Below are 16,978 nucleotides of genomic sequence, written 5' to 3'. Positions count from 1 at the left end.
TCGTACACACACTTTTATCTTTTACAGTTTAAATCTGTCAAAATAAGTACATCAGTTATGTGCAACACACTATGAATCAATATTTTTATAATTATCTTGTAGGCCAAGTTAAATTAATGCTACTGCCACTGCTATTTTTCTTAAACAACTGGCAGGATTAGGTAGCAGGAGCAACAGATAAGTTTACATGTTTCAAACCAGTGATTGTTTTAATGAAGTCGTAGAAACAACGATGTGTTTTGTTTTATTTTTTAACTCGACCAGGAAACTGGGGGAAACAAAAACTGCCGCATCATTGAAATTTTATCGCGATTTGCAGAGGCTTAGGCCTACTGCCAAATTGTACTACACGTTTCCTGGCCACACCGGCACAAGGACCCTCAACCACTTCCGCCCATTCTTCTCTCTCTTTCTCCGGCACAGCAAACACGTAGATCTAGTGCTTTAGCAGAAACCGCATTCTTCAAAATGTCTTTCATCACAGTTGCTCCTGACAGCGATTTCCCTATCCAGAACTTGCCATATGGCATATTTTCAACACCAGACAACGTAAGTATCTTTAACCATTGCTGGAAATGTAAATAAAATGCCGAATGTCTCAGTGTGCACGAGTCGGGTCAAGGTGGCTTGATCAGCAGAGCCAATCACCACGCTAGTTTTTGTCACACCCCCGAAGAGTGAAACTAGTGTCATGACCTCCCACGATTCGTAGCAGTGATCGTACTTTGCCTCTATCATGTACGCTTTATGTTGCCACATTCCACTGATATGTGCTTTCTGATTTTAAATAAACAACATTAAAACAATTATTCTCGTGTAGAATAGACGAGTTGCCAACAATTATTTCCTCATACCATGCTATAGCTTTTCTGGAAGGCCTAGATCATGATTACCTCACTGTCTAACTGTGACTGCGTGCTACACTTACACTGTCAACAGTCTACTGTGCCGGTGATTAATTAGATCTAGAATCTAGATACAGATACAGATCCAGATCCAGTAAAACAACCCCCCCCCACACACACACACACAAAAAAGAGCGTCGGAGGAGATCCATTATAGTCTACTGTCATAAAGACAAAGACAGTTTTTTTTAGTGAGAGTCGTGTTGTAGGGTTATAATGTCACGAGAGAGAGAGAGCAGATTCCAAAAGTCAAAGGTTAGAAGGTTATAAGTTGGATCACAAACGCTGCCAGGATGCCAGTGTCAGTTCCAGTCATGACAGCTTTCAATGCTTTTCAACTAAGCTATAGGCTGAAGTATCATGTTCCAATATTGGCATTGTTATTAGGTTAGGACTTCGAACTGCATGGCTTCAATGACATTGCGGTTGCCTATTTAAATTATTTAAAAGGAACTGAATGAGGATGGGTGGTTTTTGGTCTCAGCACTCCCTTGATAGAACTGTTTCTGGTGAAGGGACAGAGGGACTTTTAATTAGGCCTATATTAAACTTAGAAACTAGATGCATTATATAATATAGATTAAGTTATAGTGTCCTTAGAACTTGTATTCTATTTTGCGGTTAAAGTCCTGTGTACTTTTATTATTTTAAATTGGTGAGTATTTTTCTAGGCAAGATTGGTTTCAACAAATCTGGGGGGGGGGTGAAAAGGGGGATATATAGGTTGCATTGAGATTGATAGTCCTTCATCATTCCCCGTCTGATAACAGTTGTGGAGTCTGCTTAAACTAAACACGGTAAATGAAATCCGAAACGTGATAAAGAGAAAGTAAATAATACCCATTATTTTTGTTCCTCTTTTTGAGCAACCCACATAACCTACTGAAGGAAATCCAGAGGTCCTGTCCTGCAGTTTTAAGTTTAGCGGATTCCAATGTATTTTTAAGTTTCCCAGCATCCCCCTGTAATTGAGGATGATGTAATGCCTTGAAGATTGAATGGGTCACAAAGTGATTACTGCAGTAATTTGTGGTTCCTCATAATTTTGACCTTAGTTAAAATAGACTTCTCAATTATTTTTATTTTTATTTTTTTGACTTTTTTCTTCTTTTTTTTTGCTCAACACACTGATTTTTAAAAGATTTTTTAAAGAAAGTACCTTCCTTTTGCATTTTTCTCCATTTTAATAATTTTTTAAAATTTGTGGTCAAATGCTTAGCTAATTCAGAACCAATAACAATGTGAAGTGGATGACACTGAACAGATGTTAGATGGTTATTGTCAAACTGAATAACAAACAAAAAATTGAAAGAAAGAGGATGCAAAAGAAAATTAATCAACTGTGTCGTGAACATCAATTTTTATTTTCTCTTAACCTGCAAATATGTTGTAGGGTGTTTTTTTAATTGTAGTTTGCAATACAGAAGATTGAATTCTAAAGAGTTTCTTCATCTGTGTATTGCAGTCTGAGCGACGACCAGGTGTTGCGATCGGAGAATACATTCTGGACCTGAGTGTTGTGAAGCATCTGTTTGATGGACCAGCACTTCGAGGAAGGCAGGATGTCTTTGAACAGGTAAATAATTATATATATATATATGTTGAATTCTCCATCTGTTTTGACAACAGGCCGGATACAGATTTCTGATGTCACAAGAAGAATAAAATTTAAAGTGGAATTGTTTTTAGAATCCAAACCAAATATTTAAAACTGTTGTAAATCTTAAGTTGTAGATTATTTAGATTCTCTGCTTTTCAAGTAATGAACAATGCAAAGTGAAAAGACAAAAGCACACCTTAAATCATTGTTTTTAAATAAAAAAGATCCATGCGGTTAATGATTTTCCTACTTTAAAAAACATTTTCACACATTTTTAAGTCTTTAGAAAAAGCTGTTTGTCATGTTTTAATGTTGATAATTATGTCCGGAAATTTTATTTATTAATATTTTGTTTTCCAGTCCACCCTTAATGCCTTCATGGGTCTTGGAAGGGCAGCCTGGTCGGAGGCTCGGGAAACTCTTCAGAGGATTTTGTCAGACTCTGAGCCAGTGCTGAGAGACAATGCTGACCTCAGGTCGAGGTAAACAGAAGCAGACTGAGATTGATTGTGGTCCTTCGTTGTTCACCACCAATGGCTTCACCTTGTTCCTGTTTGTGATTGTATTAGAATAATTATTCTACTTTCTCTTCTAAGAGTCATAATTTATCTGTTGTTTGTTTAACTTTAAAGAGGTCTGTCCTGTTTGTTTGTTGGGGTTTTTTTTAGGGGGAGGGGGGTGTCTAGTAGGTCCGACTTATATTCTTTAGCTCTGTTTCTGTTTCTATCCGTTGATTCTGGGGGTTTTAGTTGTGGTATTTTAAAAAATCGATTAATGACTACAACTTCGTCTTGTAAGAGCAGTTACACTGAATTTTAAAATCTGTCATGTCGTCATGTGATTCCACGTGTCCTACTTTCAGAGCCCTGGTTTCCCAGAAGACTGCCACCATGCACATTCCTGCATCTATTGGTGAGTTGTAGTATAAATCTTTTAATGGTGCCAATTTTCCAAATTAATAGGGAAATCTGGATTTCTAAAATTGTCCAGGCTTTGCGTTTTTTTAAAGATCAAAACAGTTATATACAAGGAAGATGTATTGGGCAAGATGATCCGTAAATTTTGAGTCCCATCGGGTACGCTTCCATGGGATCCAAAAAGAACAAGGTCTGGATTTTTTTTCGTAACTCACTCATCTATCTTCAGCATTTATCTTGAGTGCTTGAATATTTAGAGAAGGTGCTGAGAGAAATAGCTGTTGTTGATGCATTACTTTTATTTCGTGTAACAATTTATGCTATCCTTGATTTAAAAATGCAAAACCTTAATCTTTTTTTGTAGGATTTCCTGCAATTTTACTGTAGAAGTTTTGTTCACTGCAAAGTGAAAGATTGTTTTTCAACTTAGATATTTAACATATTGTATTCTGTACCTCTTGCAGGTGACTACACTGACTTCTACTCCTCCAAGAACCACGCTTACAATGTCGGATGCATGTTTAGAGATCCTGCAACTGCTCTGAACCCCAACTGGTACAAACTGTTCTGAAAAATATTCTTTTTTAAAAAAAATTGAATACTTAATGTAGTGGTTGGTGGGTGCTCTGGTGTGGTTTTTCCTCTTTTTTTCCTATCAAACATCTATCCTCCTTATCTCTCCCTTTTTTGGTGTTTATTACTCTTTTGTAACACCTCTATTCTTTGGCACTTATCTAATCGTGCTGCAAGTGCCATATAAAACTTCTTATCATTGTCCATATAGATTGCACAGAGTGTGGTTGGAGGGCGCCCCTGGTAGGTCCTACTTCTTTACTTTTCCCTCTGTTGTTTCTGTTTGTCTGTCTTACTTTTTCCCGTTGCACTGAATGACCATTATCGTGTCGATGTGCTTCTCTTTATTCAACCACAAGAACACAGATTGCACAGGTGTCTGAACATGAACCATAATTACTGTTATCTTCCCTTACAGGACGTGCCTGCCAGTGGGTTATCATGGCCGCTCCTCGTCTGTGGTGGTGTCTGGTACTCCGATGAGACGGCCAAACGGGCAGACGCGACCTGACGACTGTGAGCAGACTTATTGTTGTGTCTTGTGTGGTTTGCTACTTCTTTCTTATCAAACATCTACCATCCTTATCTCTCCTCCTTTTTTTTTGTTTTAGTTACTCTCTTGTAACACATGTATTCTTCGGCACTTATATGACCTTAGTGTGTTGCAAGTTCCATAAAAACTCTTTACTATAACTAACAAATCCCTTTTATTGTTGACATCTCTAGAATATAACAGCTGTGGCAAATACTGCCATAACTTTGATTGCAGGTTTGCCATTTATTATTTAAGTTAATTTTGTTCATTATTATTATTCCTTATGTCTGTCTTATTATTTATTATTAGATTATTTACGTTTTGCTTGTCGGTTCTCGTCGCCAGCCAAACCCCCGTCTGTGACCCCGTGCCGTCTGTTTGACTTTGAACTGGAGATGGCGTTCTTCGTTGGGCCGGCCACTCAGCTCGGCGAGCCCATCCCCATGGAGAGAGCGGAGGATCACATCTTTGGCATGGTGCTCATGAATGACTGGAGTGGTGAGAAACGAAACAAAAATTGTATATACATTTGAACCTGTGCTTATAAAAACACTTTCCTTCCACCTGAACAGAATAAACCCGGAACTTCCCCCAATGTGTCCCTTGTGTGACTATGCATATGAGACTGTGGAGCATCACCTGTTCCACTGCACAGCCCTAAATGACATCAGAGCTACCCTTCTCCCTCCGAGACCTAACATAGACAACACACTCTATGGAACATTACAGCAACTGCAGCAGACCTGCACTTATCACTACATGGCATTGGACAGAAGGGCGAGAGCCCAGCTGTTGCTGGATCGATAACAACAACAACAACAAGAAGAACATAAAAACACTTTTCCAAGATAATCTCGTGTATAAAAAAACCCAACCATATATCTCATTTTCCCCCTAGCTTACCCTAACGCTAACCTTTTCTCTAAATACTTCTAACGCTATCCAAAAGGAAGACCTCTCTAAGATGAGCACTTGTCTTCTCGACAATGGAGCAATCCTGTTTGATTGGTTCGACCATGCTCACATTTCAATATGGCATGGTTAAAATGAAAAGGAGCAAGTTTGCGTGAACGAAATTTTGAAATTTCCGCACGACCTATTTCTCTAAGACTTGTAGAAGTTGAACTCAATTATTTGTTTCCAATTTTTCTTAGTTCAATGTTTTGAAATAATTCCAGTCTATGTGTGTGAGTAGTACGAAGAATATATAATCTCCATGTAAGAATACTTTCTGTAAAATATAAAAAGAAACAGAAAAAAAGAATATTTGGCCTGGAAAAGCTATTTCTGGGGGCTCATGTTTATTCTGCTGATAAGGGGCACACGTAAAAAATGAAATGTTTGCGTCTGCGATTATTTTTAGTTCCTGCAGAATTTAGTTTTTAAACTCTTCAGCGTGCTGCGTCGTGTGGAGCAATGCGGAGAAATCAGAGCAGGCAGTCTCAATGTTTTAGATAAACTTGTGTTCTCTACCCCATCTGGCCTCTCCAGAAGAGACTAAGTTATTTTTACTCTATTGCGTATCCAACATACCTCCTTGACACATAGGTACCTTCTGCAGGGAGAAGAGAAACCCTTCTGTGTCAGATGTGACACAGATTTTACCATCAAACACATTGCCTATTAAAAGGATATCTGGGCTTTTGAGAGACCCGAAGGAAAGATTATAAATGTAGAAACTTGAAAAATCTGTTCTTCGTCATGGATCCCACCAGAATTCTCGATTGCATAAATTGGCCTTTACAGTGAACTGTAAATACTGTTTTTTTGATTAAATGTAAATTGTTGTTTTTAATGACGGAAATTTTTACAGTAAAATTTTTAACCTTTTCACCTGACTGTTAAGCAAAATTAAGGCGTGCTGTGAACTTGTGAATGCATCAACTTGTGTTTCATGCACTCATATGACCTTATGTAGTTGCAAGCGCCGTAAAACTTTTACAAAACTGAAACTATACTCACTTCGTCTTTTTATTTTTTCAGCACGAGACATCCAGAAATGGGAGTATGTGCCCCTCGGCCCCTTCACAGCCAAAAATCTGGGAACTACGATATCTCCCTGGGTGGTCACAATGGACGCCCTCAAGCCTTTTGCCATTCCCAACATGCAGCAGGTAGGATACATGGGTGGTTGGCGGCTGCTCTGGTGTGGTTTGCTCCTTCTTTCTTATCAAACATGTATGGGGTGGTTGGTGGGTACTCTGGTGTGGTTTGCTCCTTCTTTCTTATCAAACATGTATGGGGGTGGTTGGTGGGTGCTCTGGTGTGGTTTGCACCTTCCTTCCTATCAAGCATAATCTATGATTGTCCTTATCTCTCCTCCTTTCTTTTTCTTGTTTGTCATTTTCTTGTAACACCTTTATTCTTAGGCAATTATTTGACCTCACTGTATTGCAAGTTTTGTAACTCTCTTACCAAAACTAAAACATCACTAAGAAAAAGTTATAACTATGTATAAGGAAGGCAATATAGAAAACGAAATACGAGAAATAGATAGAATGTACCGATTGATGACAGGGGAAAAGCAGGATTTTGTCAGTTTTAAAAACTGTTTAGAGCATATGAACAAAGAAATGAATGACAAACCAAATTCGCTGATGTATGCTGCAGACCTGGCACTGCGCTCATATGACCTTATGCAGTTGCGAGCACCGTTAAACTTTTACCAAAAAAAACCCAAAAAAAACAAAACACCTGGCACTTCATGATAATGACATTTTATTATTTATTTTTTTTGTCTCTCTGTCCCTGTTCCAGGACCCCGCCCCTCTCCCCTACCTCCGCCACGAGGACCCCTACAACTTTGACATCACGCTGGACGTCTCCCTGATGGGTGAGTAAACCCTTTGTGTGCCTGTCTGTACTGTATGGAATGCATCGCCAAATGAGCTAAGATCTATGACTAATTTAAGAACCTTTTTCACACTTTGCTGTCTCTCTGCGCAATGATGTGCTGGTGAAAATTATCCATTCCGGTCACATGGTGCAGTTCTGCGCCAGGCGAGAGAAGTCCGTCGCAGCCGCTCTCCTGGCTGGGTGACCAGATGGGGTATTTTGTACTGCTGGCTTGGTGACTGCAAAGTGTTAAAAAATCTTAAAAAGGTGTATCTTTTTCCGAAACACCATTTTTCTGCCACTGTATAGTAGATTCTGTTAATTTTGATGCATCAGGAAGGTGAAGTGACAGTTTGTAGTTTTGATCCGTCAGGAAGGTTAAGTGACTGTTTTAGCACCTGTGTGCTAAGAGCTTATGATGCACATGCCTATGTTCTTGTTGTTATAAATTGTTATCGATCCAGCAACAGCTGGGCCCTCGCCCTTCTGTCCAATGCCATGTAGTGATAAGTGCAGGTTTGCTGCAGTTGCTTTAATGTTCCGTACAGTGTGTTATCAATGGTAGGTCTCAGAGGGAGAATGGTAGCCCTGATGTCATTTAGGGTTGTACAGTGGAACAGGGCACCTGTCTATATATTATGGGACATGTATACTGTTTGGCTCCCATCATCTGATAACATCCTGTGGCGTCAACCTGGTGATGCAGTGGATTCCCGGACACTCAAACATACCTGGAAATGACAGAGCAGACACACCTCGCCATAAGGGGATCTAGACAGGAACAACCCAACATTCCAACTTCATACAACACTGCAAGACAAATCATTAAAAGCAACAGCAAACAAGATTGGGTGAACAGATGGGCCTTGGGAAAGACAGGCAGAGCAGTTTTCAAACATATGACTACAGCAAAACGAAATAACAATATCAACCACCTACAGAGAAACAAACAGACCACGATCTTCCGCCTACGAGCAGAACATGTACAGCTCAACTTTCACTTGAACAGAATAAAACCAGAACTTCCCCCAATGTGTCCCTTGTGTGACTATGCATATGAGACTGGATCATCACCTTTTCCGCTGTACAGCCCTAAATGACATCAGAGCTACACTTCTCCCTCAGAGACCCAACATTGACAACACACTCTACGGAACATTACAGCAACTGCAGCAAACCTGCACTTATCACAACACGGCATTGGACAGAAGGGCTAGAGCCCAACTGTTGCTGGATCGATAACAACAACAACAACAACATATATTATGTGTGTTTGCGTGTGAGACCCAAAATCAATTCTTGAGTGGGGGAGAAAAATTTGTATTTAGTATTTCAGTATTTCGGCTGGAATGTTGTATCTCTCTCAGTCTGCGATGGCAGTTAAGAGATAAAGAGGCTTTTTGTCAGCATAACCATTTAAAAATAGCATTTTTTCCTAAATTATATGAATTCTAATTTATTCAAAAAATAGTCAGTTTTGCTTTGATTTTTTCCCACAAGTAGGGTATCTGATCAGGCTTACGATTTTGCAAATAAAAAGAATTGGCACCGAAAATGAAAAAAAGACACTTTGTCAGCTTACGACAGTGTATGGAATGCATTGCCAAATGAATTAAGTTCTATCACTAATTAATAAACCTCGAAAAGAAATCTTAAAGGTGTTTCTTTTCCAGAAATTCCATGTGGGTGGTTGGCGGGTGCTCTGGTGTGGTTCGCTCCTTCTTTCCTCTCAAGCATCTATTGTCCTTATCAGTTCTCCTTATTTTTATGTTTGTTACTCTCTTGTAACACCTCTAATCTTCGGCACTTATGTGACATTATTGTGTTGCAAGTGTCGTTAAACCCTTACTTAAACTGAAAAACCAACCAATGGTCGGGCTGTGTCTATGATGTTTGTTATTTCCTCCCTCTGCAGCTGACGGTCTGTCCAAACCAGCGCCCATCGCCAAGTCAAACTTCAAGGTATCTCTTCTTGTTTTGGTCGTTGTAGTCACAAAGTATCTCTTGTTTTGATAGTTGTAAACTAAACACAAAGTACCTCTTCTTGTTTTGAGTTTTGTAAACCCAAGATGCTGTCAACTACAGTAGAGCTCGCTTACACAAAGCACAGTGGGTGGTTGGCGGGTGTTCTTTTGTGGTTTGCTCCTTCTTTCCTATCAAACATCTACCTTCTTTATCTCCCCTCCTTCTTTTTTGTGTTTGTTACTCCCCTTGTAACACCTCTAATCTTCTCGCGCTCATATGACCTCTACTAAGATCATATGACCTTATGCAGTTGTGACCGTAAACCCCCCCCCTAAAAAAAAAAAAATGATTGACCTGAAAACAGTGGTTAATAGTTAATGGTTGACCAAAAGAAAAGAAATCCCCGATTTTTTTTTCTATTTGAATAGCATTTTTAAATGGAAAATGTGGCTGAGCAGAACAAAATCCTGTGGTCCTGCAGATTGTTGGTTTAGTTTATTCGCACTCCTTTGTAGTCTGTCTACCTCTATGAAAAGTTTTCATTAGTCTTCGTATATTTTGTGTGCTCCACGCAGACTCTACAGACCTGTCTGTGACTTTTATATTCGGATTATGAAATTAAAAAACACAATTTATATTTACATGAAATATCTCAGTATTTCTGCTAGGATGTTGTATCCTTCTTAGTTCAAGTGGGCCTGGACATAGTGGGTTTCAATAGTCTAGTGGTTAGGCTTCCAGACCCATAATCGTGAGATTGTGGATTGGTGTTTATGAGGCTCGGCTCTGTCCTATGTTGTTTCTACTGGAAAGGCACTTTACACTAATTTTCTCGTTTGACTCAGTCCTAGTGCGAGAATGCTTTAGAGCATGGATTATTATGTGCAATATAAATGCAATTATTATGATTATTACTATAAATAGATTATTAGATGAATGTTAAATTTGGAGGTCCTACCTTTCGGTTTTGCAAGGGGCCATTGCCTTTCTATACAATTTTGCACACTTCCGTATTTTATGAGTGGATGGTTGGCGGGTGCTCTGGTGTGGCTTGCTTCTTCTTGCCTGTCAGACATCCATTATCTTTATCTCTCCTCCGGTTTTTTGTTGTTTTTGTGTTAGTTACTTTCTTGTAATACCTCTAATCTTCGGGTTGGAGGGCGCCGCTGGTAGGTCCTACTTCTTTACTTTCCGTCTGTTATTTCCGTCTATGACTGTCTTACTTTTTTCCAGCACTAAATGACCATTATTGTGTCGATGTGCTTCTCTTTACTCAATCAAACAAACAATTCTAATCTTCAACACTTATGTGACCTTAAAGTGCTGTTGCAAATGTCGTAAAACTCTTACTAAGGCACAATGTTTCACAAAATCTGTTTTGTCTGTTTCAGTACATGTACTGGACCATGAAGCAACAGCTGGTCCACCACACGCTGACCGGCTGCAATGTGAACCCCGGTGACCTCCTGGGGTCAGGAACCATCTCAGGAGAGGTGAGGAGTCATACATATATATTTACCAAAATTATGTGATTCATCTCGTGGTGAGATCAGGCTCTCGTCAAAATAATCGAAGTGAAGAAACTTGCATTTTTCCACAGGCTTGTGAATTTTTTCAATCCCTTTCATGCCCATTACAGAACTCATTTCTGTATGGGTTTTTCTGAAAAACGTTGATTAAAGGCACAAAAAATGTAAATTTTCAGTTACCACGGCTCTTAAACTAAGGAAATAACTAATCTCTGGCGCCCATTTTCTCACTAATCTTACCTCTGAAAACAGGTGACCCCACCCCCTTCATTCGCCAATATCTCGACTTGTATTGAAGATAAACGGATAGTTTTTTCACCCAAATAAAGACAAATGAACAAGCTTTAAGATGATACCAATAACTCTACTTGCCCGAAAATTGACGAGAGCCTGATTCCACCATGCTGCCTCACATATTATTGTTATGTATGTGGACCCACTGTGAGTATATCACGGAAAAGGGAAAGAGAGATAATGTGTGTGTGTGTTTGAATGTGTGTGTGTGTTTGAATGTGTGTGTGTGTGTGTTTGAGTGTGTGTGTGTGTGTGTTTGAATGTGTGTGTGTGTTTGAATGTGTGTGTTTTTGAATGTGTGTGTTTGAATGTGTGTGTGTGTGTGTGAGAGAGAGAGAGAGAGAGAGAGAGAGAGAGATTCATCGTGGTGAAATCAGGTGCTGCTCCAAATACTGAAATCAAAGAAACCGACATTTTTTTGCTGGTGACCGTATTGTTTTGCAAGTGCTGTAAAGTTCTTACTTTAACATTTTTTAAAAAGAACTTCCTCCTGAAAGAGGGTTTAAAAAATTATTTTTTAAAATCTCTTGTGAAAACTTTTAAAAAGCACCTTCTCTCGAAGGATTTTTTCGATTTTATTTTGTGTTTGGTTAATCCCTGACTAAAACTTTTTTTTAAAAGCACCGTCTCCAAAAAGTTTTTTTATTTTGTTTTGTTTTGAGTTTTTCGCTGGGCTTTTTTTTCCCCCCAACCTAACAAGATGTTTGTCTATGTTCTCCAGACTTCCGACTCGTACGGCAGCATGCTGGAGCTGTGCTGGAAGGGCACCAAGGTCGTGGAGCTGGGCAACGGGGTGACCCGGAAGTTCCTCCAGGACGGTGATGAGGTCATCTTTCACGGTATGTCATTCATTATCATCGTCATTGTCAGCATCAGCTTCATCTTCATCATCATTGTAGACTGCAAAAAGAAAAGAAAAAGTTGGAGACTTGTAAGATTTTTAAAAAAAATAATATTGTCAATGTTTCGCTGTCTTATGGCTTCATCGGGAACATTTTTAAAAAATGATATCAATATCATCATCATCATCATCATCATCATCATTGCCTTTCTCACCATGGATCAGGGTATAGGAGGCCGTGAACAAACACTTTCCACCTTTCCCTGTCCTGGGCTCGCCTCTTCATGTTATTTATTAATCCTGAGAAACTTATTTGACAGAGAAGGTTTTTGGTTAGGAGACTATGGTGTGTCATTGCTTCAATCACTGTAGATGTTTGGGGGGGGGGGGGAGAGGGGGGTTGAAAGTACAGAGTGCCGTTTTACCTTCTTCTGTTCCATGTCCTGCCATTCAAACCAAATGTGAACTGTTCCTAATTGGATTTAAGTTTTTCGTTCTACTCTGCGAAGCACCGGTATTGTTTTTTTTAGTTTACAGTAAGTAAACTGCAAGTTTTCTGTTTCAAAGTAACTGAGCACTATTGTGTCGGTAGCCTAGTGGTTAGGCTACCGGACTCGTAATCGTGAGATTGCGGGTTCGGGGGTTCGAGCCTCAGCTCGGTTCGGCGTTGTGTCCTTGGGAAAGGCACTTTACACAAACTTCCCGCTTGGCTCGGTCCTATCAGAGACGGACGTTAAATTAGGAGGTCCCGCCTCTTAAATAACCTAATAGCGTTGATAGGGGCGTTAAACTCATACCATTTCACCATTTTTCAGTTTTAATTTGTTCCCAAAGTAAACAAAACTTTAAAACCCGTTTTCTCAAAACCTCACCTTCGGACCCCTGAGCGCTTTAAAATGCCGTAAGTTTTCACAGAATACTCCAATTGCCCTCAAATAAAATGCAAAATGCTCGGGAAAGATGATTCTTTCAAAACATGCAAAAAAAAGTCAATTTTGAAAGTGGTTGGTTGGCGAGTGCTCTGGTGTCGTTTGCTTCTTCTTTCCTATCAAACATCTATCATCTTTGTCTCCCCTCTTTCTTTTTTGTGTTTGTTACTCTCTTGTAACACCTCTGATCTTCGGCACTTATATGACCTTATTGTGTTGCAAGTACTGTAAAACACTTACTAAAACTAAATTGCCATAACTTTTCACAGAATGCTCCAATTGCAATCAAATAAAGTACAAAATGCTCAGGAAAGATGTGTCTTTCAACGCATGCAAAAAAGTCAGTTTTGAAAATTTGCACCATGTGAAGGGTTTTCTCCGAACCACACACATAATATATTTCGACTGTTGTACTTTCAGGGTTCTGCGAAGGCAACGGTTACCGCGTGGGCTTTGGGACCTGCACGGGAAAAGTTTTGCCGGCCCACCCTCTGTAGTGGGAGTTGAGGTCAGGAGCATGGCCAACCGCTGCCACCAGGTTGTTTTTGGCAGCTTGAAAGTTCCGAAAGTGTTTTCCGTGTTCCGGAATGTTAATGTTACTATTTGTTTGAGTTTTGTTTTGTAGATGTGATATCAGAACAATTGTTGTGGGTACGACCTGAGAAGAGTTTCTGGACTTTGTTGTTGTTTTATCTACGAAAGACGGGAGTTTCTTGAAAGAACTCTAATTCTGTTGTTTCTTTGAAAAAGCTTCACTCACTAACACGAAATGTTTTTTCGAGATAAAGATGGAAAAGGATTTTCTTTTTCCTTTTAATTTGTGTGTGTGGGGTTGCTTTTTTTATATATTTTTTTTTATAATTTTTTTTTTACTTGTCACTTTTCTTTGCTCCCCGATGTTAATGAAAAAATAATTCCAGCATTCGGTGAATGTGTGTTGTGATAGTATGCCTTGCTAGTGTACTCAGTAGTTCAATCAGTTTGTGGTACTAGTCAGGTGAGAGGTCCAAGCTATTCTGAGAAATATACCGTATGTGTTGTTTTGAGAATCATAGTCATGATCCAGAGCTTTCTTTATTCATGCGAGTTACGTTTCTGTGGTGAAATAGGTTCTCTCATTCTACTGATTTCATTTGATGTTTGTGAGCATATGGGAATGTTTTCTTAACGTAAAGGTATCCAGCTTGCAAAATATTGAAATTTTCTATTTTTGCTCTGAATTTATATCTTGGAAGTCTTCAAGCGATAGTTTTACCTGCAAAAATATTCAAAATTTTGATTTGCTGTGATTGTAGTTGGTACCTTGTTATTATTATCAGAATATGCCATGGTATTGTTTGCCCAGTCTATTTTATCCATTTTGGACCAACTTGTCACTGAAAGTCACATTTGATTTTGATGTCTCGTGCCATAAGATGAACGTCGGCAGACACAGCAGTTTGTGATGAGCTAATGAGGAGAGAGGTCAGTTGGATATCAGTGATCTAAGAGGTCAATTACCAAAGTGCCTTTGTCATTCCAGATTTTTAAAATCTATTTCACCGCTATTTTGTACTGATTCTTTCTGTTCTTACCGAATCAGTTGTTTCCAGCAAGTGTTTGTTTGCCCCTTAGCATTTTGTGGACAAAAATTGTTATAAATTTTATTTGGAAGAAGTAAAAAAAAAATGCTTGAAATATGCAATGTCTGTTGTTGAAGATATGATATGTTGATTGTGATAATGGTTTCATCTTTACAAAATGTTTGAAAAACTTTACAGATCTGAACCTCGCGTGTTTAATGCTTTTTTTCTCAAACAAGGTCTTCCATTTTGACAAATCCTACTGCCTCACCTTAACTTGAGAGTTCTTGTATCTGTATGAACTCTGTGTTTTTGATAAGATAAGAGGATACTTGATTGTTTTATTGTGATAATAGTTTAGATTGTTGTTTTTTTCTGCTGTTGCTGGCAAATGTCGAGTCTATTGTCATGCCAAGTGTGTCATATTCTCTCAAACAGTTCTACAAGAAAGTATTTTGTATTGAGAGAAAAAATACATATCCATATTTTTTCATATACTGTAACTTTGCACTTTGCTGAGATTTGGCTTTTGCAGTAGTAATGCCAATCCTTTTTATTATTATTTTTTTTTCACAGGTATTGGAAATTTATCCTTTTTCTGTTATGAAGCTTTTTGTTTTTCTTGAACATTTGGCTGCACTCGGTTTTTGGCAAAATTGTATCTGAATCTCATACTTTTTTGGGGGGTATGTTTTGGTTCTTAAAGAGTATTCCCGTTTCATTCTGACTTGAATGTTTTGAGATTATGGGAGAAGAGCCAGACCTTGGAGAGGCAGGTGGTAGGAACACACCACGTGTAAGTCCTACTTCTTTTCTTTCCCTTTGTTGAGTTTGACAGTCTAGTCTGTCTTGCTTTTTTTCCCCTCATCCCTTTCCTAAATGGCTGTTGCTGCGTTGATGTCCTGATCTTTAATCCAGCAAGACCTCGACAGTCAATATTCACAAATTTTCATCTTTTGTCATTTCATCCTTGAGACTTTCCACTTTGTGTTGACATTTTAAAAAAAAATCTCACAATGTCTTTTAGTTAACACAGTTTTTGAATAGGGTTTTTTTTTTTTTTTTTTTTTCTCTGGTGAGGGAATTATTTCTTGAAGGACAAAGACCTTAATTATGGAACTTAAAATTGGAAGTTAAAAAGTAATAATCAGCTCAGGAGCAAAATTATTTATGATTAAAAACAACATTGGACTAAAGTATACTATAAAGTGCCATGAGCTCTGCTGGCAGCTCGCGAGCTTGTCTCTTGGTTGTAAACACTTACAATTAGTTACCCGTTTACCAATAATTTTAAAGAAAATTTTCAGGCTAAGAAGTGGTTTGTAGACCCAGTCCAGTTCTTCTATCTGTATGTGTGTATGTATGTGTGTCAGTGTGTGTGTGTGTGTTGCAGTACCCATAGCCTTCTGTGGCAGCTATTATTTGTTTTTGAATTTTAATGTTGTGTTTAGTATTTTCGGGGTAATTGGTCAGAATATTATACCCAACGGTTTATGAGGATGAGTGAATTGTTGTTGACCCATTTTTAAAAGTGTCTTACTTTAGGCCTTTCCCAAAGGGGGGGCATTTCTCGTTCAAGCACAGTAGAATTGTAAATGGGCTGATTCATGTCACGCTCATAACTATGCCTGGTCTACAACAGGGAACTGCTGCTTTTTCTTTCCAAATCCTTACTATTGTCATTTTTCCTCTACTTCTTTTGTATGTTTGTCACTCTCTTGTGACCTGCTATTTTTGGGATGCCTTGATAGTCGAAGCAGACTTTGTGCTGTTGAGGCTGGAGAGGTGAGCAGAATATAAATCTGATTCCCTGTAAGGACTTCTCTGTTGACACCCACCCCTTGGCGCTCATATGACCTTATGCAGTTGCGAGCGTCGTAAAACCCTCTACTATAAAAAAAAATTTTTTTTAAATTTAGATGACTGGACGTCAGTTATTGGCTCATGTTGTGATAATATCACAACACAATTCATGTGTTTCAATGGTTGTTTCTTTGATGTGCGAGTCTTTCTGTAAACAAAACATTCCTTCTTTTGGTTTTGGGTAACAGATTGACATTTTGATGGTTGTCTCATGCCCTTCGGTGATGGTCTGACGTAATTCGATAATAGTCTAGTGGCACTTACATGAGACCAGAACTGAGTCGATAGTGCCATAAAACAGCTACTCATAACTCAGTCTTGTCTAGAATTGGACAGTTATATTATGTATAATAAATCGATAATAACTGTTGACTACTGTATTGTCAAGAGCTAGGTCAAGATTCGTTTTAGTTGGAAAATAAATATGGTATGGAAACTCACTTGCATGATGTTTTGATATAGTGCAACTTCATGGAGTGAAAATCTGGAGATAGTTTTGGCTCAAAACATGTTAGCCTATTCCGGTACGCTTGACACTTGCACACAGTTTTCCTTAAAAGCTGTAATTTTATACTTGTATGATCTGCAACAGTTATTTCCCATACGTTTGGTTTGGCCAATATTACATGT

General features: G+C 38.7%; 1 protein-coding gene across 1 annotated transcript; it reads left to right on the top strand.

Annotated features, from left to right (window-relative positions):
• The first annotated feature begins 423 nt into the window (after positions 1-423).
• LOC101852041 (fumarylacetoacetase) lies at positions 424-14,591 on the top strand. The gene is made up of 13 exons (XM_005106540.3): positions 424-549; positions 2,371-2,481; positions 2,866-2,987; positions 3,368-3,417; positions 3,887-3,977; positions 4,414-4,511; positions 4,876-5,028; positions 6,514-6,644; positions 7,288-7,363; positions 9,281-9,327; positions 10,722-10,823; positions 11,875-11,992; positions 13,344-14,591. The coding sequence occupies exons 1-13, from the start codon at positions 469-471 to the stop codon at positions 13,418-13,420; spliced, it is 1,257 nt and encodes a 418-aa protein (XP_005106597.1). The 5' UTR covers positions 424-468; the 3' UTR covers positions 13,421-14,591.
• Positions 14,592-16,978: the final 2,387 nt, after the last annotated feature.

This window comes from Aplysia californica, unplaced genomic scaffold (genome assembly GCF_000002075.1).
Source record: "Aplysia californica isolate F4 #8 unplaced genomic scaffold, AplCal3.0 scaffold00541, whole genome shotgun sequence".
In the NCBI taxonomy this organism is placed as follows: Eukaryota; Metazoa; Mollusca; class Gastropoda; order Aplysiida; family Aplysiidae; genus Aplysia; species Aplysia californica.
This window is presented reverse-complemented; position numbering and strand designations above follow the sequence as displayed.